The sequence below is a fragment of the Fonsecaea erecta genome (assembly GCF_001651985.1).
Source record: "Fonsecaea erecta strain CBS 125763 chromosome Unknown Scaff9, whole genome shotgun sequence".
In the NCBI taxonomy this organism is placed as follows: Eukaryota; Fungi; Ascomycota; class Eurotiomycetes; order Chaetothyriales; family Herpotrichiellaceae; genus Fonsecaea; species Fonsecaea erecta.
Genome location: NW_017387252.1, coordinates 1,038,436 through 1,058,896, shown reverse-complemented (window position 1 = coordinate 1,058,896; position 20,461 = coordinate 1,038,436). Strand labels below are relative to the sequence as shown.

General features: G+C 54.3%; 8 protein-coding genes across 8 annotated transcripts; 6 read left to right on the top strand and 2 right to left on the bottom strand.

The window, feature by feature from the left end:
- Positions 1–2,147: 2,147 nt before the first annotated feature.
- AYL99_09601 (hypothetical protein) lies at positions 2,148–3,521 on the top strand (the record flags this gene model as incomplete). The annotated part of the gene is made up of 1 exon (XM_018841108.1): positions 2,148–3,521. One exon carries the CDS (start codon positions 2,148–2,150, stop codon positions 3,519–3,521), a length of 1,374 nt encoding a protein of 457 aa, XP_018689789.1.
- A 3,956-nt stretch (positions 3,522–7,477) lies between these two features.
- Positions 7,478–7,707, top strand: AYL99_09600 (hypothetical protein; the record flags this gene model as incomplete). The annotated part of the gene is made up of 2 exons (XM_018841107.1): positions 7,478–7,644; positions 7,704–7,707. The coding sequence occupies 2 exons, from the start codon at positions 7,478–7,480 to the stop codon at positions 7,705–7,707; spliced, it is 171 nt and encodes a 56-aa protein (XP_018689788.1).
- Positions 7,708–9,623: 1,916 nt separating this feature from the next.
- Positions 9,624–11,039, bottom strand: AYL99_09599 (hypothetical protein; the record flags this gene model as incomplete). The annotated part of the gene is made up of 1 exon (XM_018841106.1): positions 9,624–11,039. The coding sequence occupies one exon, from the start codon at positions 11,037–11,039 to the stop codon at positions 9,624–9,626; it is 1,416 nt and encodes a 471-aa protein (XP_018689787.1).
- Positions 11,040–12,310: 1,271 nt separating this feature from the next.
- Positions 12,311–13,129, top strand: AYL99_09598 (hypothetical protein; the record flags this gene model as incomplete). The annotated part of the gene is made up of 1 exon (XM_018841105.1): positions 12,311–13,129. One exon carries the CDS (start codon positions 12,311–12,313, stop codon positions 13,127–13,129), a length of 819 nt encoding a protein of 272 aa, XP_018689786.1.
- A 782-nt stretch (positions 13,130–13,911) lies between these two features.
- On the top strand, positions 13,912–14,300 carry AYL99_09597 (hypothetical protein; the record flags this gene model as incomplete). Its single annotated transcript, XM_018841104.1, has 2 exons — positions 13,912–14,023; positions 14,110–14,300. The coding sequence occupies 2 exons, from the start codon at positions 13,912–13,914 to the stop codon at positions 14,298–14,300; spliced, it is 303 nt and encodes a 100-aa protein (XP_018689785.1).
- A 758-nt stretch (positions 14,301–15,058) lies between these two features.
- AYL99_09596 (hypothetical protein) lies at positions 15,059–15,805 on the top strand (the record flags this gene model as incomplete). Its single annotated transcript, XM_018841103.1, has 2 exons — positions 15,059–15,385; positions 15,557–15,805. The coding sequence occupies 2 exons, from the start codon at positions 15,059–15,061 to the stop codon at positions 15,803–15,805; spliced, it is 576 nt and encodes a 191-aa protein (XP_018689784.1).
- Positions 15,806–16,162: 357 nt separating this feature from the next.
- Positions 16,163–17,743, bottom strand: AYL99_09595 (hypothetical protein; the record flags this gene model as incomplete). Its single annotated transcript, XM_018841102.1, has 1 exon — positions 16,163–17,743. One exon carries the CDS (start codon positions 17,741–17,743, stop codon positions 16,163–16,165), a length of 1,581 nt encoding a protein of 526 aa, XP_018689783.1.
- Positions 17,744–18,059: 316 nt separating this feature from the next.
- Positions 18,060–19,736, top strand: AYL99_09594 (hypothetical protein; the record flags this gene model as incomplete). The annotated part of the gene is made up of 1 exon (XM_018841101.1): positions 18,060–19,736. One exon carries the CDS (start codon positions 18,060–18,062, stop codon positions 19,734–19,736), a length of 1,677 nt encoding a protein of 558 aa, XP_018689782.1.
- Positions 19,737–20,461: the final 725 nt, after the last annotated feature.

Below are 20,461 nucleotides of genomic sequence, written 5' to 3'. Positions count from 1 at the left end.
CACCCTGACAGGGGGGACGGAAGGGGGGTGACATTGCCACGAGGCAAAGACGCAATAATCGTGGGACGATCAGTCGTCGGAGTCATTGAGCACTGTGTCATGCCTGAAAAGTCGAAGCAGAGGCGGTCACGAATTCATTGAACGGACTTTTTGCTCGACGCAAAGTAATAATGCAGTGTCCCTTCTCTTTTGGGGTGTTTTCCTGTCCGACTCCGTAGGCAGACCGCGGAAGCTGAGGATGGGAGGGGCGTTGCCGTTGAGCCGGAAAAAAAAATCACTGCTTTACCGGAAAAGCAAAGAAGGGGGAAGGGCTTCTCGAAGCAATCAGATCTGGAAATGGAGACCGATCTGAGATGAAAGAGGAGGGACAATGGATGAAAAGGATGACAGCTGTGGCGGCAAGTGGCTCGGATGGTTGGTGGGATGAGGGCTGCGAAAAGTACGTACCAGTCAATGACTAGGCACAGCTACCTAGGTGGCTTTTATGCTACGAAAACTGCGAAAGCCGTATACGAGGCGTGTCCAGTTGCTGGAATCCGGACTTTGACAGACGGACTACACAAACTGAGGTAGTACAGCACGTAGTAGCAGCAGCAGATCTTGTTCCGGCCTGATCCCTGCGTGTTTTTCCTTCTTCTTGCCCTCTTTGTCTCTCTCTCTCGCTCGTTTCTTGAGGCTTGCGAGGCCCCCATATCCCGGACCTTGCTGCTGACCCTCCTCCCCCAAGCTCACAAGCTCGCTACGACTCCCTTGCTCCCTGCTCCCTGCTCCTGCTCCCCCCTACGCCCTTGTTCCAACTCTCATGCTGCTACTCACCGGTCTACCTTACCCAACGTGGCAAGACTCCATTCTTGTAACTTTTGTCTTCCCCTCCGGACTGTGGCTACTATTTCCCTTTGGGAAACTCGCACGCTGCTCCTCTAAAACGTCTCCCCTGCTGAGCCACCATTTTCTCTCCTCTTACTTCAAAGTATGTCTGGCCTTTTCTAGACCGACTAAAAATGCTAGTCCAGTTGGTCTCGAGTGCAGCAGCAATACCTTACAGCGAGCCGCCCAATACCAGTCCTCGTACGCTTCTCTTACAACTGCTGTCTTCCCCATCTTGCTCGAGTCCGCCTCATTTCCCAAACCCTTCCATACCTGGGATGCTTCAATCTATTCGTCCCTCTCAGTCCCGCCTCTCCCACTTTGATACGCCACTCCATCCTTCTCAGGGCAGATCCCGGTTCGTTACCTCAACCCTTCTCTCTAGCCTCCTCTGTCCTTCTCCTCCTCCTCCCCTCCACCCTCCAAGAGGGTCTCCATCCGTATCGTGCCTTTCGTAACACGCACTGGCAGCCCACCGAAGAAGCTCGCACCGGGCCCTATCACCAGCCCAAAACGGCCGTCTCTTTTCATTCTTGTGTATCAGAGAGTCCCTATCCTGTCGCTTTCGAACGGACCCTTACCTCGGACTGACCTCACCCCTTCACATCGCTTAACCTCTATTATTTCTCCGGTCCACTCGATCTTTGTTGTTCAACCTCTGGATTCAGGTACAAGACCCTGTTCTGACTTCGGTCCCTTTCTACTGTTGTATACTTCTGTCCGGTCTGGTCGGGTCTGGTCCCTGCTGCGGTCGCTCGAGCAAAGATCCCACTCCAAACACTTTGTCTCCATCGGCGGAAACGTAACCTCTTGTTCATCATCAAAGTCTAGTCTGGCCTCTGGCTCTTGCGACCTTACTCTCCAACCAAGTTTCTTCCAGTCGACGGGGCTCATGTCACTCTGGGGTTCTGGCGAAAAGCCCCAATTTCAACACCCTGGTAGACCGGATCCATCCACTACTACTTCCACCCCCCATAACTGCTTGGTCTTCCTCACTGTGGACAACTTGGACAGCCTCTGATCTAACAAGTGCCACCGCCGCCAATCCACGATTTTGTGGCTGCACGTCATTGCCGGTTTTCTCGTTCAACTCTATTTCCTGAGGGATATACAAATTTCAACCCGACCCCCAAGGGTGTGGACCAGACCAAAAAGCACAAGCACTACTACTACTGGCAGTCGTCTCTTGTCCTGAATGTCCGACAGCATACCAATCCATTGCGCGAACAGACCACTCGACAACCGCCTCCATGTTATTATCACTGGCCCCTCCTAACCATATGCAGCAGAACGACGTAAAGCCCCCCCATGACTATCCAATCTACCCTAAACCGACACCTTCGCGATACTCACCTCCACCCTCTCCTCGCAACTTACCTCCATTCTTAGAGGACTCGAGGATGAACAACTCTCACCGAGGGTTACCATTACCTGCTGGTCTCCCTGGTGCTCTCACTCTTCCCCCTCCAGATCGAGGTCATTCGACTGCTCCTCCACTCGGCCACCTCCCGGCTCCGCCTTCTCAGTGGGCTGGTCAGGATGAGTCGATGCGAAGCTGGCTTCATGCAAAGGCCGAGGAAGATCGCCGGAAGCAAGAGGAGGAGAAGACCCGGCAGGAAGGTCTGCGACTCGACCAAAGACGCATTGAGCAGGATATGCTGCGGGAATCACTCCAAGGAGGTATTCCCCCTCCGATGGTCCCTCTGATCTTTGCGGGAATTGGGGGAGGGAACCTCCCTGCTCACACTTTGGAGTGGGCGCAACAGTATCTGGCGAGCTTGACGATCCAGAACCAGCAACAACAGCAACAGATACAAGCCCAGCAGCAGCAAATTCATCAGCAGCAACTACAGCAGCAGCAGCAGCAGCAGATGTCGCCCGATATTCATCGAGATCGTATTATCCAGTCAAATCCCTACGCAGGGCACCAGCCTGTACAAGCACCTCCACCGCTTCCACCAGCACCTGCAAGCATACAGCCAAGCCAGGGTCGCAGTTCTATATCTGGGCCATCAACGGCCGCTCCGACCACACTCTCACGTCTCAACACCACCGATTTCATCCCTGTTTCGATACCAGGTCAGACGGGGCGACAGCCAGGCCATCCTCTGCAGCAAGCGCAGACTCCTGCAAGCGAGCAACCGTCTGGACCAGGTCTATTTTTCCACCACTGGACGCCCCCGAATCCGTCGTCTTCCTCGGCAGGAAATCAGCCTCCAACACCCTCAGGAAAGAGCACGCACGGGTCGCCGTTCTCACAGCACGCAGCATCACATCTACGGTCAGAGTACCAGAACTCGCCGAAGAAACGGAAGACAGTGAGCGGGCATGCCGTACCCGTACCTCCGACCTCTCAGCCATCGGACCCGTCGCAGCCCATGTCGTCTCGGTCGTCCAGAGAACGAGAAATGAGCCCGGGGCATCGTAATAGGGCGACGCGGCATTCACGGCAGAACAGTGATGCCTCATCCCGCGAACACGAAGTGGGCAGCCGCAACATTGCTCGACCAAGCAGTCGTCAACAGCGCAGGGATGAGCTCGGCGGCGGAGCGGGGTCCAGCCCAAGAAGGAAATTGACGGGGTCCTCCACCAGTGGCTCGAGCGAAGACAGTAATCCTGTTCGGTATGAGGGGTTAAAGCGTGAAACGCGGTAATAGCACGAGCTCCCTGGCAGGCTCGGAGATGAAGCGACCGACTACTTGGGGGCACTACAGTGACATGGCATTTCCAGGGTGCAGGTAGTGAAGCTTCTCGCTGGGGTGACGAGAACGAGCACACATCCCCGCGGTCAAGCTCCGGCTATGATTGCACGCTGTTGTTTGTGCGCACGCCGATTCCCGGGTCTCCGCTGGCAGAGACAATATTAAGAATACCAATTTGCTAATGTACCTTTCGCCTTCGACCGCCACCTCGCACTTGAGCTGAATTGGCGTTGAGATTTACTTATCTGCCAGGACACCAATACGTCTACCGTGATCAGACCGCCCAGCCATCAGCAGCTCCCAGGCAACCGGCAGATAGGTCAGACCATCTTACGAATGTTGTTCCATGCTTCCAGAGATCCTTCATCTCAGGTTTGACGTGGTTGCTCTTCTGCGACGACCTAGCTGACCGTTTAATGTCGCTTGAGGCGCTTGAGGCGTTGGGCTGGATTCGAGCACAGATTGAGTGGAGACTGGTGGTCGATTTGGCGCGACCGAATCTGGGAAGACGGTGCCCAAGCAGGCGTGGCTGTGTGGAGAGCAAGGCTCAGCAAGGTTGTCTGGGCGATTTGAGGCTGAATGATTGAGGGGTGATGGGGCACGGCACGACAGAGAATGATGAGCGGCATGGCATAAGCGAGAGTAGGCGACTGAGGGGGAAACGGAATGTGTTTCGAGGAAATGGCGCATCCTTCCGGAAGTTGCGCCGGCGACGATATGATTACGAGTGTTTGGGAGCAAGATTGGCCGACGGTGGGAGCTATCGAGGCTGAAACGCGACCGAGAGTATGTCACCGGCGAGATGGCATTTGGTGCATGGACGGTGGAGGCTCCACTGGAATTTCGGCCATCAGCCACATGTGAACGCCTTGCCGCCACGCACGGACAGGCTCCATGACGGATTGGGCGACTTGAAACACGGTATTTTGACGATTTTGATGACACCAGATGGATCAGGCAGGCAATTTGGGCGATTTGCGTCTAGACTTGGGGTTCGGTGGATGCATCACCCGTGCTGCGACAAGGACATGGGCCTTAGTGCCAGATGCTGTAATTGCGCGCCGGGCCGCATTTCTGGATTGGATCACAGGATATTGAGGATGTCAGGATGTCAGGTGGATACAAAGAGAGGCACCATGACCGTCTACTACTGTAGAGCCAGAGACTTGGCCAGAGCAGAGGAGCAAAGGAGCGCGGGAGGACAGCGAGATAGAGGGAGATTTGCCGAAGATTTTTTGGCCGGTTGAGGCAACAGACTGAGAATGATGAAACCCAGATGAACTGGAGTTGCCTGTATTATCGTAGGCGAAAGCCACCAGCTGAAAACCTGAAACGTGGTCAGTGGACGTTTCAAATTGGTGGAGAGTAGGTATGGAGTATTACGAGGTACCTGGGTAAACAACAACGATAAGCCTCTGACGCGCGTGGTACTTTTGGGGTGTGACGCTGCCTAAGCCGGTAAAGTGTGAGCGCCCAGAGGCCCTAGCGTCTGGGCTTGATGGGGCAACTTCGGAAGCCGGGAAGCGAAGTCGTTTCAGGTAGCGAGGTGCCAATTTATTAGGGACTTGGGGCCCAGAGATACATAGAAGGTACTCCGTACAGTACCTGCTACCACAGCCGCAAATTTCCCATGTCTCCCACACCCACCTCAGCTACCAAGCAACCTTCTTTGTGAGCATTGAGTAGCTTAAGCACTGTGTGTGCTCCATCCTGGTACTGAGTATTCCCAGAGGAATGAATATCAACCATGAAACCGGTGGTGGTGAGCCACAGTACCGTACCCAGTGCCCGTATGCCCACACACTCGTACCTGTAGAATCTCCTCCGTAGTAACAATTGGCCTTGTGCACACGCATCATACTATGCATATGTCACAGCCAGCCAGTCTGATCATTGCTGAGCTCCAAACTCAACCCAACCACAACTCGGCCCAGTCGGTGAGGCCGAGCTGAAATTCTCCTTCCCTTTGTGTCATTGCGCCTCTTGACCAGCTGAACTCGCACACCGCTTCCCTTTACACTTTGTGGCCATACCCGATGACTTCCTCCCAAATGGCCAAGGGCGTGACTACCTGTGGAAAGGATGGGCAACTGATGTGATGCTTGACTGGCTTCGTTGGAGAGCACTGAAGTTGTCAGCCAATGGCAAGTCGATGTTACACCTAACAGAGTGGCAAGAAACTCTCTGGTGCTGCAGCGACATACTGTCCCTCTCAACCGTCCCCGACCGTGAATGAATGAGTTGTTCCGATTCACGACCCAGTGCTCTCGTTACGATCTGATCGTCGATGTTCGTCTCGGTTGTTCCTCATTCCAGCCCCAGCACAGAAAGCCGACATAGACGACAGCCAATCACGAATCCCCGCGCCGAACGTCGCGCTCGCTCGACCATCACCACTACCAACTGTATGCCGCTCCGCTGAACTCTGTCTCAGCTGTCGAGGCCTCGTTACCCACGACCCTCCCCCAACCGACTCCTCCCTGTCAGCTGGGCATCGTCTCGGTGACTTCTGCCGCAGGCAAATACTCACTTCTCGTTCTGGAGTAAGTGGAAGAGCATCAGACCAGCCACATCAGTCAACGTTGCGGGACCGAGACCGACATACCGATCTGCTGTCACCTCTGCCTGATCCATGGGTCTGTTCGGGACAGCTGATGCTACCTCGACCGGCCTAGCCCTCCAGCTGAAGCTCCCGGCTTTGACTGCCTTCCCAGAGAGGAATCACAACCACTACTCGTCCTCCTGCGTGGAATAACTCTATCCTCTCTGCCACGTCTGCTTGAACAACGCCTTGAATACTTTGGGTTGCATTGCACTGTATTTCGAGATGACGCTGTCATGAGCAATCCCACGTTTCCTCGCCCAAAGGAAGTCAGGCGACCGCCAGCTATGAGGAGAGAAAGTTTCGCCTGCAGATCCCTCCATTGTCGTCGACCTCAGACGAATCATGGCTCTCGACTCTCCGGGCGAATAGGAAATTCTCCCTGTCCGCTACAGAGTGCCAGATCCACCTTCCAGAATGTGTCATGGAAGATCTCTAACAGCAAGATCGAGCCATGATGTACATTAAGACCCGGATTTCTGGAAGCGAGACAGCCCCGTCCCCAGCACCCATTGTTTGAACTGTCAAAATGTTCCACGATGGGGGCCGGTGTGGCTAGCTGAAAGTGCTGCGGATCGGGAGCTGTGAGCCAACCATCTTCCGTGCTCCCGCCCGCTGTGTGTTCCGTTACAATGAGGCACGCAACTGGGGACACATGATTGGTGCACAGACCACCAGGCTGTCTTTCTCAGGGGTCACAGAACGCATGATCTGGGTGGGTTGCTTGACGTGATCGGGCGATGCAAGCGGAGTCTCTCTGGCGACTTGTGTTAAAGTAAACGGGCAGCAACTCCACCCGTATCCAATGATGGAGGGCACCCAGTTCTGGCGTGCCTTGGGCGAGAATTGCTTTACAAAAAGGAGTGGGAAACAAATCTGGTTGGGTCACCCAGCACCGCCAGTGGATGACCGCCGAGAGCAACCCTTCAGCACCAGCCACATTAACGACTTGAGGCTGAAGGATCTTCCATGTCAACATACAAAGTAAGTCGTTGGGCGATCACCCCGTCATCCGCCTCAATCATTCCTTTCCATTCCTCCGGTAAGCCGCCGTCTCCTCCGTGTGCGACTGCGCATTCCTTTCTTTACCCTAGGCTTTTTACCTCGATGTTCTTACCCTGACTGTGCACGATATTCTCGAGATGACGCCGGAAACTCTCTGCGCTTGAAATGAGGATTGTTTCTCACAGAGCTGCGACGCCATGTGAAACTGGCACATCCTAAATACCTTTTCCAGAACAGCCGCGCACCTCAAGTCTGGCGGTGCAGTGACCTTTGTGAACCCTTAGGGATATTCCACGAGACAATGGCCGGCGGAATGATCGTGCGCCCTTCATCCGACCTCTCCCTCCTAGCTCGCTTTCCCTTCCTCGGCGTGGTCGCAGTCCTTGCGCACGATGTCCGCGATCACCTTTCGAGTTGCGCCGACCGGCGCTCGACGACGGCCGGAAGTCTCGTGGCGCCCACGCCTGCGTAGTCTACGGATTACAGCGTCTTCGGCCACACAGACTGATCACCGTCTCGACCCGCAGGTAAACAACTTGCCGTTAGAATTCAAGCCTTGCCTGCAGCATTCCCGCAGCCGCCACAATGTTGAACAATTTGGCTCTACCCACCCGGCCCAGGCAGGACTGAGCACTATCCAGCTGCGCAAGGGTTTTGGTTGATTCTATAACGCAATTGCAGCCTTCAAGTGCCAAAAGATTCTGAATCCTGCTTCAAAACATCGCCATGGCGTCTTCTCCAGCTGCACAGTAACGATGTGCTGGGGCTAAGCCTCACTCACTGTTTCTGCGCACTCGAACCACCGAGCCAGAAGCATTCAGCCCTCCCAAGAGTCCTGCCGAAAGGAATCTGCCACGGCGAATAGCTGAGGCGATGGCGCCTGGCTTCCAAAGTTGAAACTATACATTTTATTGCGCTTCGATCTGCTCTCTGCTATTTGTTCCGTTTGCAGCACAGGACTCCGCATTGACAAAACCCCAGATGATCAGGTGGCCTGCACCACTTGAACGATTGAGAGACAGAATCTTCTGATTGACTTTCTAGCAAGTCGCATGGCGTACTCATGGCAGCTGAGCCTCAGCCTCATATTGTTTGACATATTTGCCGCTGATTGGTGGGCTCAGCCAACCTTCAGCCGTCGCCACCAGCTTGTCTTTCGCCCCCAACTTTGGAGCTGCAGTCCAGCTGGTTCGATGTTCTTTCTCCCTTTACTTCTGCTTAAAGTTCTTGGAGCCAGAGAAACTCCTGCTATGACTAGCGGAAATAAGGACAAACGACCTCGGGCGCTGAAATTACGCCGTCGCTAAACACAGGTGATCAATCCGTGTTCAAGCCAAGATTATTGGCACTGGTGACTGCACTCTGTAGTGTTCCGGCTGGCTGAGGGTGCGCTTCACGCCTCGATCTAGTCAAGGATTACGACCTATACTGCTTCCGGGCCGATTGAACATGAACTTAGGACTTATAGGTATTTTAACCCGGCATACCAGCACTGCTCCATTCTCTCCTTCTTGTGTCCAATTCTCCCGATGAGCTGCACAGGTATGAAATCACTTCATGGTGTCCGTCCCAGGCATTGAGGGCGTGGTTGATCAACTGCCAGCGACATGTCAGAAGATTCGTGGCGCCATTCATGCCTGGGGAACAATTCGAGTACCTTTAGAGGAGCAAGTCTGCGTTGTGTCTCGTTACAGAGGGCCATCTTCGTCAGAGAAAATGGTGGAGAGAGGGAGAAGTTCGCTGGGAGTGCTTTGGTCTAGCAGGCTCTGCTACGCCAACAACGAAGGGTTTCCAAATCGCAGCCTGGAGGGGAGGAGCAGGAGAGGCAAAGGTCGAAAGAATCAAATCAACGACAAATTGATATCGAAGACCACCACCGATAGGATCCTTCAAATACGGCATCTTTATTAGCTAATACTGTAGTAGATAGCAATAGGGAATTGTAAACGAGACTCGTTTTCGTGGAGCATATGTGTGTTTTGGTTGATATATACGGCATCATGACCCGTATGATTCCCAGAAAAAGCGCACCGAAGAGGACGACGACGACGCCTGACAGCATGCAAAGCAGTGGTGCAGTGCGGTTCAGCACAGTGGGATAACCTTCCCTCCGTTTCCTTCCTTTCTCCTTTATTGACCCGATGGTGAGGATTGAAATAGAATGGAGGATGAAATGAGGGAAAAAAACAACAGCAGGCAGTTCCCCCGAATCGCGAAAAAAAGTTGAAGTGAGCCACATTTAGGGAGGGAGCATTTACCTCAACCCCTCTCTCCCACCCTCTCACCTCTCATCATCATTAACAAGATACCAGCCCCTGTAAAAGCGCGCTCTCTCTCTCTCTTTCTCTGTGTGTGTGTTACCCCCCCCCCCCCCTCCCTCTCCATCGGAAAGGTAGGTTGGGGGCGGAGGGGGGAAAGGAGGCCGCGTGTGCATTGAAACCGCTAAATCAGCCGAGCAAGGTCTTGAGGTTTGTCAAGGCCGCCTCCAGCAGCGCCGGCACGTACCCCTGACTTTTGGCGGCGTCAATGAGCTCCGTGACCTGAGGCACGACGTCCGGGTGGCCGAACTTCTCGCGCGCATATTGGCGGAACGCGGCCTCGATGCCACTGCCGCTGTCACCGTCGGTCTCCTCGTCGAACGCGCGCGGAATCACCTCGGAGAAGACGGTGCTGCCGCCCGCGGCGCCCGAGATGATGTTGAACCATTGCTTCTTCTGCTCCGGGCGCATCAGGTCCAGGGCGCGCGCGAACTGCGTCGTCTCGTACGCCGAGATCAGGTGGACCACGGCGTGCGCGGTGGCCAGTGTCCGGATCGTGCGCTGCTGCTGCTGCTGCTCTGATGTGCTGCCCGCCGGGTTCCCCGCCCGTTGCACCACCAGGCTTGCCCGGTCCGAGTCGAAGCCCAGGTAGTACTGCACGATGCAGCTGTCGTCGGCGGACGCGTGTGTCTTCATGACTTGCTTGATGACCTCGCTGGCCGCGTTGAGCAGCGGCAGCTCGACGCCCAGGCGCACCTCCTCGTCGCGGATGATGCCGACGTCCTTGTTGATGATGGCGGTCGCCGACGCCATGGGAGGGTCCGCGCTCAGCATGCGTGGGCCGCGGTTCTCGAACATCCAGCTCCACCCCAGCGGCATCTTGCCGGTCGCGGGGTCCTTGGTGGTCAGTGCGTCGTAGAACTTCTGCGTGTCGACGCCGCTGACCGCTGCCAGACCCATGATTTCCGATGCCGAGGGGATATGTATCCCGCACATGACCTGGTTCAGGGCCTTGGCCGACTGGCCCGCGCCCAAGCCGCCGGGGATGGGGAACAGCGTCTTGCCCTTGCTGGCGACGTTCTCGAGCACCGTCTTCGCATTGGGTTCCTGTAGGTTCTTCATATCGTCTGAAGACACCATGATCGTCAATGTGCCGTTGACAGATCGCGCCACACCGCCGGACACAGGAGCGTCGATCAAGCGCACATCCGGACGGTTGAATTCGCTGGTCAGCCGCTCACGTATAGTCGACGGCTGTGTTGGGGGGATCGTCGCGTGTATGATGACCGTGCAGTCCTTGGGGAGGGCATGCACCGCCCCGTTGTCGTCGAACAGGGCGGAGTGGACGTGGTGATGGTTGGCCACCATCAGACACACAACCACAGCATTTCTGACGGCTTCTGCCGGCGAGCTGGCCGTTTTGGCACGAGATTCGGGGATCTCGTCGCACGTCGCCCGCCAGCGGTCCAGCGTTGGTCCGTAAATATCGAAACCGGTCACTGGGAACCCCGTCCGGACCAGGTGCGTCGACATGGCGAAGCCCATGGCCCCGAGACCGATGAAACCCACTTGGGGGAATTGACTCGCTGTTGACATGACCGCCATTGCTGCCTGATGAGGATTCGGCAGTTCTCGAGTGACGAGAGGGAAGGATGCTGGTTAGATGATGGCGGCCTTGTCCTCTGACCAGGATTACGGAAATAGGGTGATATAGATGACGTCTAGGGGGTCAATTTCGACGGCGAAGTTTCGTATAAAGATTCAAACGGGATCTCAACAAAGGGAGCCACGTCTCGGTACGCACAGGTAGTCAAGATTGTCTTCAAATAAATACTTGCCGATACATGTTTTCCCATCCTTTCCCCTGCGGTTAAATGCCAATGGCCACTCGGTGCATGCCGGTGCAGAGACCGATGGGAGAGAGCACACCTAGGTGGAGATGCCTGCTGGAAGTGTGGAGGACGCTGGAGCTGCATCTTTCGGCTGTTGAGATTGTGGAGAGGAGGGAAGAAAATCCTGAGCGATGGCAAATGCCCGGCGGCGTCTCTCGGCAGCGATGCCGCGAAGTAGTGCACAGGGCACGTGATGAGGGGCCATGTGACGTGCACGTGATGGGTGTTGTCATTTGACCTGGGTCTGACATTTTCTCTCGTCTTTTGAAAGTGCCATCCAAGTTGCCTGGTTTTGCCTGGTAACAAGAACTTCACTTCTCATCCACCACGCTCGCTAAATATCACTTGCAGCTGCTTGTCTAGTCCAATTCCCTCAGCCAACATTCAGCGCAGCCACATATGCACCCAGGCGCTGCTGCGACAGAACTTGCAGCAGGCATTGGGCAAAGGTGAGGCTACTGTCTTTGCAAGCCATGGCGCCCCGCTTCGCAGTCCAGAGACTAGGAAGTGAGGTGCTCTCACACCCTCCCACGCCGGTTTGTGTAACCTACCGGCATTCTCCTGCAATGTCCTTCCCATCCGAGTACTCCTTGCCACGGCCGCGTGACGATGCTCAAGCTAGCCACCTCACTTCCAAAGTCTATGCGACTAGGCTCATCTACAGGTTCAATTGGCTTGATATTTCGAGCCTCACTAACCGGAGAGCTGTGCCCCTGCTCCAAAATAATAAAAAAAAGGCAGACCTCTGCAGCACGTTCTGACATGCAGCTCAGAACCCCTTTCCCGGGGCAACGTGCAGGACGGAGGATAGGATGGCGGAAATTGTACCGTCCAGCCTTGTCGGTTGCCTTGTACTCGTTCAAGTCAACTGGTCTATAACAAGGAGTTACTTCTCAGAGTGCACATTCTTCTTTTGCCACCGCTCCTAGTGTACCTCCTCCCTGAAGCAAGACACTCAAATTGATCTTTGGCACTACAGGCAATATGCCTAGCAACAACACGTCTAAGAAGATTGTCACTTATGTGAAATCCAAACACGCCGACACTCGGCCCAGTACCAGAAAGCATCATGACGACGACGACCGGTCACAGAGCGAGTACTCTTCTGTGGCACCGGCCTCAAACTACCGCAGTGAGGCGTACAAATCGCCCAAAGAGCCCCGGCGACAGGAGGACGAGGAAAGGTTAGGCTCATTGCCAATTGACACTCGATCCCAGCGCAGAGAGAACCTGTTTCGTCACGAATCAGAATCCTTTCGATCGACAGAAATGCCACCGCTCGTTCGCCTCGCAACTCTTCCTTACATGCCTGTATACGAGCATTGTGCGGTGCTACGCAACCACGGCATTTCGGTAAAGCTTGGGCCGGATCTATTTAGATCAATAGCTCAACAAGGCATCATTCAAGCTCCGCCAGTGAACCACAGTCATCATTGCAGCGCTCACAATGCTCCGCTTGATGTGCACAACCCATCCGCCCAGGAGAAGCAAGCCGTCACCGAAGCCATCGTTTTTATTGTCAGGGATTGTGGAGGAGAAGTTGAGATGCCCGGCTTCGATCCTCAGCCTGCCCAGCGATGCAGCAGTTGCTCCAGCCCTGTCTCTACCCCGACAAACAGCTCTGGACCTGTGCGAAGGGATATGGATGAGCACAGAAACGGACACCGCAACTCGTTTCAGAACAGTCATGGATCCCATCCCGGGGCTTACGACACAAACACTCAAGGCAACATCCCCATCGGCCTCGCTAGTCCCTACGAAGCTGCGAGGTCTGAGGCTCATTGGGATAGTCACGGGCGATGAGGCCGAGCCACAGACCGTTCGGGACTTGTTGGCGTTTCTCCAGGCTCCGGGCCGTCGTTGTCCTCATTTTGTACATTATTATGGCGTTATCCTGACGCCTGAGGTGGTCGACTGGCAGTCACAACGGTGTTGAACCAGTCATGGATCCATGGTGGACGTGTATTAGCACGCTGTTACGGGTGGTCATTTGGTCATGGGGACACTCTGTCTCCATGTTTTGACAGAGGACAACTTCTTGTTCCATATGTATTCTCAACAATCTATTAGTCTTTGACCAGCTCTTTCAGCCTGATGCTCGATCTCCAGACCCCTGTCGTGTGCTTAGTACATTGTGGGAAACAAGGGTGACCCTCGCCCAACGACGTCATCGCTACACTCGACCAACCATCCACGTCTCTTTGCACTTCCTTTCCACTACTCTCTTCATTTCACCTCCAACACCCGCTGGGCATCCCGTCATTTACGGGATTTGATTCGTCCTATCACCACCGTGGACCATTAATGTTCTCGTTGACATGGGTTGGCTGTGTAACCACACAGCTTGAATCCGAGGTGACGTACCAGCCACAACCAGGCTGCCCACCGTGCCACATGCCTCTGGTGTGCGCATGATGCCATCATACCATCCAGGTCCTGCCTGTGAAGGGTCTCTACACGCTGTTTGCCCTGATTTAAAGCATTAGGTTAATTATCTTTGCAAAACCTCTCATCCATCCATATTGTGTGCCAGCAACAAGTTGTACGACATCAACTCTTCAAGCTACCGTCGAGAAGGCTACATCATGGAAGGCGCAAAGAACTGGTACAACAAACAATACGAGTCCTGGGTGCCGTGGATCGAAGACAAAGTCCTCGGCTGGTTCGGCGAGAACAAGACCAGCTACGTCGCCAAAGGTACGACACAGCAGCAAGCCTCACGCAGCCAGCCCAGGCCGTCCTTCGCCATTCATGCGGCCTTCTGCTAACTAACCGCGATGTAGACAACCTCAACAAGACCAAAATCACCGGCGACGAGAACATCGATGCGATCCAGGACGACGTCAACAAGGGCGTTGGGGGACAGTTCGGCAAGGGTGGCTTGCTTGAAGGGGTGGGAAATCTGACGAGCAAAGAGGTGCTCAACCGGGGAGAAAGACAAGGAAAGAACGACAAGGGCGGATATGGACTGTGAGAAGAAAAGATGGAGGCGGATGGAACTTTGTGAAGCGCCAGAGGCTTGCGTACGGCGCCGTTCAGGATACCTGTACTCGGTTCTTGTCGGGAGTATAGTTCTGGGAAAGCCTGTCTTCTCTAGATGACTGTTCTAAATGTGATGATACCACGATATATCGACTTTGACGACCCGTTCATGATCAGACTGTTTGATGTTTGACTACATACCTCGTACGTTGATGATGGATCAAATTGTATTTTGTCTGACAAAATAAACCACCAAGTCATGGTGGTCCTCTGCCATTAATCCACGTCAGACGCAACACCTCCTTCCCACTTCTCTTCGTCGTTTGACACAACTAATTCCAGATGTCTGCCCCGACCTTCCTATTTTTTCTCCTTGCATGTGTCCATCCTCGACGCTGTGCATACTCTAAGCCTCCTCAGAATGAGAGAAGAGAAAAGGCTCATGGCCCGCATGGTAGGTAATAGGACCGCGTCTCGTCAACTCGGGAAGAAGAGAGCCGCGCTGCGATGTCTGTACGTTATGCTCCGGCCGCTGAGCATAACGCAACGACGCCCTTAGTCTTCCACAGGGCGACATAATGCACCTTGGGTACATGTATATGAATATATATATATGGAGGAGATTGTCGCTCGTGCAGTCCTCATTCTTGACTACTCTATCTACATCATCATCACCCACAGCTGAAAACCTCGACTGAATTCGCCTCTTTTCTTCTAACTGACCAATTCATATATATATATATACACACCATGTCTTCCACCACCATGACCACCCCAACAACAACAACAACTCTCCTCGACGGGCCCACACATTCGACAAGGCCGACCTACTTCTCCTCGTACGCCTTCGCGCTGCACTCCGTCCCAGCGGCGTACCTGCTCTCGGTGCCGCCCCATGCGTACCTGTTCACCAAGCTGATGGCGGCGTCGGGCTATGCGTACTCGAACCTGGTGCCGCGCGCGCAGTTGCCGACCCTGGCGCCCACGCTGCCCAAGGCCACGGCCGACATGCTCTGGCGCGCCCGCGGGTGCCATTTGAATGCCCTCGAGGGGTTCCCGCTGTTTGCGGCCGCGATGGTATGTACCTTCCCCCCCCCAAAGGAAGAAAGGAAGATGGACGATACTATTTACCACGTTCCTTTACTCCTTGGTTTTTTATCATATCATCCTTCCCTCTCCCTCCCTCCCTCCCTTCCTCTCGCGCCTACACTTGCGTTCTAACACCCATCTTTCTCTGTCCATCTACAGCTCGCAGGAACGCACGCCCGCCTCGACGCCCGAGAACTCAACACCTGCGCCGCCGAGTATCTCGTGGCCCGCACGCTCTACAGCGTCCTGTACATGACCGTGCGCAGCGAGCGGGCTAGCTACCTCCGCTCAGCCGTCTGGGCCTGGAGCGTGGGGATCCCTGTCTACGTGCTGTGGAAGGCCGGGAGGAGGTTGGTGGATGGGTCTGACGACGGGGTCGGCGATACGGAGAAGGAGAGTCTGTCATAGAACGAGAACTAAGACGGGACGGATACGGCCTGCCGAGAGAGGTTCGTTCGGTCGGTGGGAGCAGAAAAGGACCCAGAGGCTTTTCTGGACCAGGATGCCCGCGAGGTTGGGTCGAAGGTGTTAAACAACCAGGGGGGTGTGGCAGAAGGGTCAGATGGGGGACAACTACAGAAACGGCGGCAGAGGCAAGAAAATCTCTCATTGGCATTCGGGCATGGCCAAATACCTGTTCCTCTGGTACTAAAAGCCCTAGACGGCGCAGGAAAGTAGCTGCTCTCGCGTCGGACGATTTCCAATGTATATATATAATATAATAAACAACACACAAGAAAATGCTCAGGCTTGATGTTGGTGTCGCTAATCACTTTTCTTGTCCTTTTCAGATACTTCCCCAAGAGCCTGGGCACCCTTCTTACCCTTCTCCCTCTTTTCCCTCGCGTACCGGACACTCTTCGACCAGCCGGCCGTCACGGCGCCTTTGACGCTCTGCACCAGACTGGGCCACCGGATCGTACTCTCAATCACCTGTTTTACTTCTTCCCTCAGCCCTCCACCCTCGGTATCCTGAGCGATGCGTTGCTCAAAAGGCCCGCCTTCTCGCCGACGAATGCGATCTGGGTCTTCATCTTTGGTCTTTTCAAGCATTGTGTTGAATTCGCCTCGTGGGATTCTGAATTTGGATTGATATTCAAAGTACAATTTCTTTCGAAAGGCGTTGGGAAGACGGCGGACCATGTGCCCGCGGGTGACAGGGTCCATATTTTGAGCCAGCTTGGAATTGACCGTTGGGTCATCCAGCCAGTCTCGGTTCGAGCAGACGGGATCATTGAAAGAGATATTGGGAAGGTTGTCAATCAACGGTGCGTAAAGACGGCGGAAATTGGGCAACTGATGTTTGACAATGTTCTCAACCTTTCGAGGGTCATCTCCACCGATGCTCATTCGCGGATCGCCCATGTACGAAATCCCTGCGATGGTCGAGTACAATTCTTTTTCAGTGAACTCGGGTGGAAGAAGAAGCAATGCCGTGCGGACTGCGGCGATGAGGTTGACCTGATTTGCCAGGCGGACCGCAGGATTGTCCCGTAAGATCTTCACCGGCTTCTGCAGGCGGCCGGCGAGATATAGGGTGTCCCATTCCGACAAATCTCGGCAGAGAGTATCCAAGTTGACCACTCCGTACTTGATCAGAGTTCCATTGACGGTGACGTAAGGGTTAAAATACACCCCTGCCCCGAAGGACTCTTGAACTTTGGAGACAGCGTAGGATCCCAAGGAACCCACCCAACTGTAGTGGTCTCGGTGTTCTTGCAGATTTAAGGAGTGCCAGTGCTGGGAATACGAGACCCCGAAGATAAAATCAATCATTTTCTGGTTCCCATCCTGCACTTTGGCTACCGCTTCGGGAGGATTTGGGTGCAAGTTCTTGGAGCCTCCGCTTTTCCCGGCGCTCTGAGGAAAGACACCTGAGCCATAGGCAAAGGCGTAGCGAATGGGCGCCCGAAACTTCCACAGGATTTGTCTCAATGCCTCCTTAAACTCTTCATTGATGATGATGTGCTGATTGACACCGAAATCCTTACCAGGTAGCTCAGAGAACTTTGAAATGCTCAGGTCCGGATTTTCCTCCCAATCCGTTGGGGCCGAAGTCGAGGAGTGAGGTTTGGAGGAGCCACGAGAGGAAGGAGTCTGCTCGGAGGGTTCGGGGTTGCTGGTGGTCGACGGAGACGCACTGGGGCTCTGCTTTGCTTTGGAGGCATCAAATCCTGGAGGCGGAGCACTATCGCGGCCTCGTTCTGCCTCGACAGTGGCATACTGCCTGATGCCTAAGTTGAGAGGGAATCGCTGAGCTGCAGCGAGGATTGGGAGTCGAGGGGTGCCGTAAAGCTCTTGAAATCCCCTCTTGCCCAAGATGCTGGGCACGACCCGTAAGGTCATGTTTGAAGGACTGGGATCTTCTGCTCCAAGTATGCAACCATCGCTCGGATTGCTTGGGCTCACTGTAGCAAGTCACAAGTCATGTCGGCGTCCCATGGGCTGGAGGCTTCAAGCGCGCAGGAGAGCAGAAATGGGGTCTGCGCTGGCCGTAATATGACGCGACACATCCGGAAAGTCACGCGAGCGCGCACGTCATGCGCCAAGCCCAACGCGGCCAGATTCGGCAGAATCAACAAACACCGACAGCACAGCACAGCTTCAATGCACAGGTTCTGACCACTCCTGCAATCGATTTCAAGGCATGACCGACAATACAATGGAATACGCAACCTACGAGTCGCGGCTTGCGACTTTCGAGCCTCCGTCGAAACGATCAAAGCTTGGATGGCCGCATAAGACACCGACGCCGGATGAACTCGCGCGAGCTGGCTTCTACTACAAACCCTCCAGCGCCAGCAATGATAACACCATCTGCTACCTTTGTGAAAGACAACTCGACGGATGGGAGCCGGACGATGACCCAGTAGGAGAACATTTGAAACATTCAGGTGATTGCGGCTGGGCGTTATTGATGAGCACGGGACAAGATGCCAAACACGACATCAGCACAATGGAAGACCTTACGGGGCAGCTATTTGCAGACGCTCGCCGAGCCACCTTCGCCGTCGGCTGGCCGCACGAGTCAAAGAGAGGCTGGCGGTGTAAGATAGAGAAGATGGTGGAAGCCGGGTGGCACTTTGCGCCACTGCCAGAAAGCGAGGATTATGTATCTTGCGCGTTTTGCAAATTGTCTCTTGATGGCTGGGAACCGAAAGATGACCCTTTTGACGAGCACTATCGGCGATCTCCAGGTTGTCCCTTTTTCCATTTTGCAGGGACGACCGCGCCGTCTAAACGACCGAAAGCGAAGAAAGGGCGCACATCAAGAGCGTCGCGCTCATCCAAGGCCTCGACGCGGTTGTCGACACAGTCAAACACGCAAGACTTGACCACCCTATCAGAAGCTCCCAGCATCGCCAATGATTTGATACCAGATCTCGATGACTCGATAGATACTAGCACTATGTCGGCCATGTCGATCATGTCAACAGCCTCCACAGCAACAACTAAGGCCAAGCGAAAAGCTGCAGGCGGGCGAGCAAAGGCCACCAAGTCGAAGAGGACAAAGACCACCAAATTGACAAGAACGAAAAAAGATGAGCCTGAACCTGAACCTCAGGTGATAAACGAAGTAGAATTTCCGGCTGAAGTCGAACATGAGCAAATTGCGACCCAGGCTGAAGCTGTGGAACTCGAGGCAGAAGATCAAGAGCAGGAGCAACAAGCTCTACCCAGCCCAGAGCCCACTCCTCCCGCACAGGTCTCATATCCACTGCTTCATGAAAACAACTCTCCCCCGAGGATTTCCAACGAGCCTCGTCATCTAAGTCCTCTCGGCCCATTGCCTCAAGCATCGCCAACGCCCATCAAGACACGTCCATCCACATCTGGCGCGAAGACAGCGACACCGAAGCCTACCACCAACAAAAAGATTGAATCTTCTCATCCCGTATCCCCAACGCCAAAATCTACCAACAATGCTTCCCCTACTCCCTCTCCCTCGACTTCCGACATTGAAAACGCACCACCCTCTACGCGCCCTGCATCCCAACGCCCTCCTGTTCTTCCGAGCTCATCCACTCCCAGCCGCCGACCTCCAAATGCTTCCTCGTCTCCCAACGAAGGTGCCGAAATACCACAATGGACTCCACCGGATATTGAACTGATTTTCAATCCCACATCGCCACAGAAAGCTGATGTAGATATCCTCCTTGGATTGACGGGCTCCCAACTCTCCACCGACGAAAAGGACATGACCGTGCAGGAATGGATCGAATTCATTGCCAAGCAGACCGAGGAGGGACTGAGAGCGGAAGCGGAACGGGTGGTGGGAATCTTTGAACGCGAGGGTGAGAGGGCCATGCGGGTTCTCGACGGGATTGTCTGTGTTTGAACGATGTGGAACGGAGGAGAAACCGGATACTCTTTCTTTCCTCTTCTAACCGACGACGACGGGTTGGACGACACAGAAGACCAAGTCTTGATTTATGTGCTGCATGTTTTTCTACGAAGGCGACTGAGATCTTTGGGATCTCCCGAGGGCTATGGGGTTTCTGCTTGAATGGTGTTGCTCCCACACTATCACGTACTTTGTCAGCGTTACGGCAGGCACACGCGCCGCATGGAGTTTTGATGGATTTTTGTCTGCATACAAACATGCAATGCGATGTTGGATAGAAGCCATGCATGGCATGGCATAGGTAGATCCACGATGAATGCGGCCCGCGTTTCAGGGCCGCAAGTCGGAGGGAGCTGCAAAGAAAGAAAGAAAGCATTCCACGGATTGGAGTAGCACAGGAAGGACCATGAATGTGTCCGACCCAGTGCTTCACTCGGACTTAAAAAATCATATTCGAATTTTCTGGCTTAAATCTCTCCCTGAGGACTCTTTGTAGCAACTGCACATGCAATGCCTCGCCGCCACTCGTTCGTTCATTCGCTCATCACGCAAAAAGCATGTTTAAGACATATATGGCAATGGCGAACACGAACAACACAGTTGTCGGTCACGACAGCCGGTATATAGCATGAAAGTCTGAAGGACCTTGAGATCTTCTTCGTCGCCTTCTTCTGCGATACATCCAAGCACCACTGAAGGGGTGGATGGATGGATGTCAC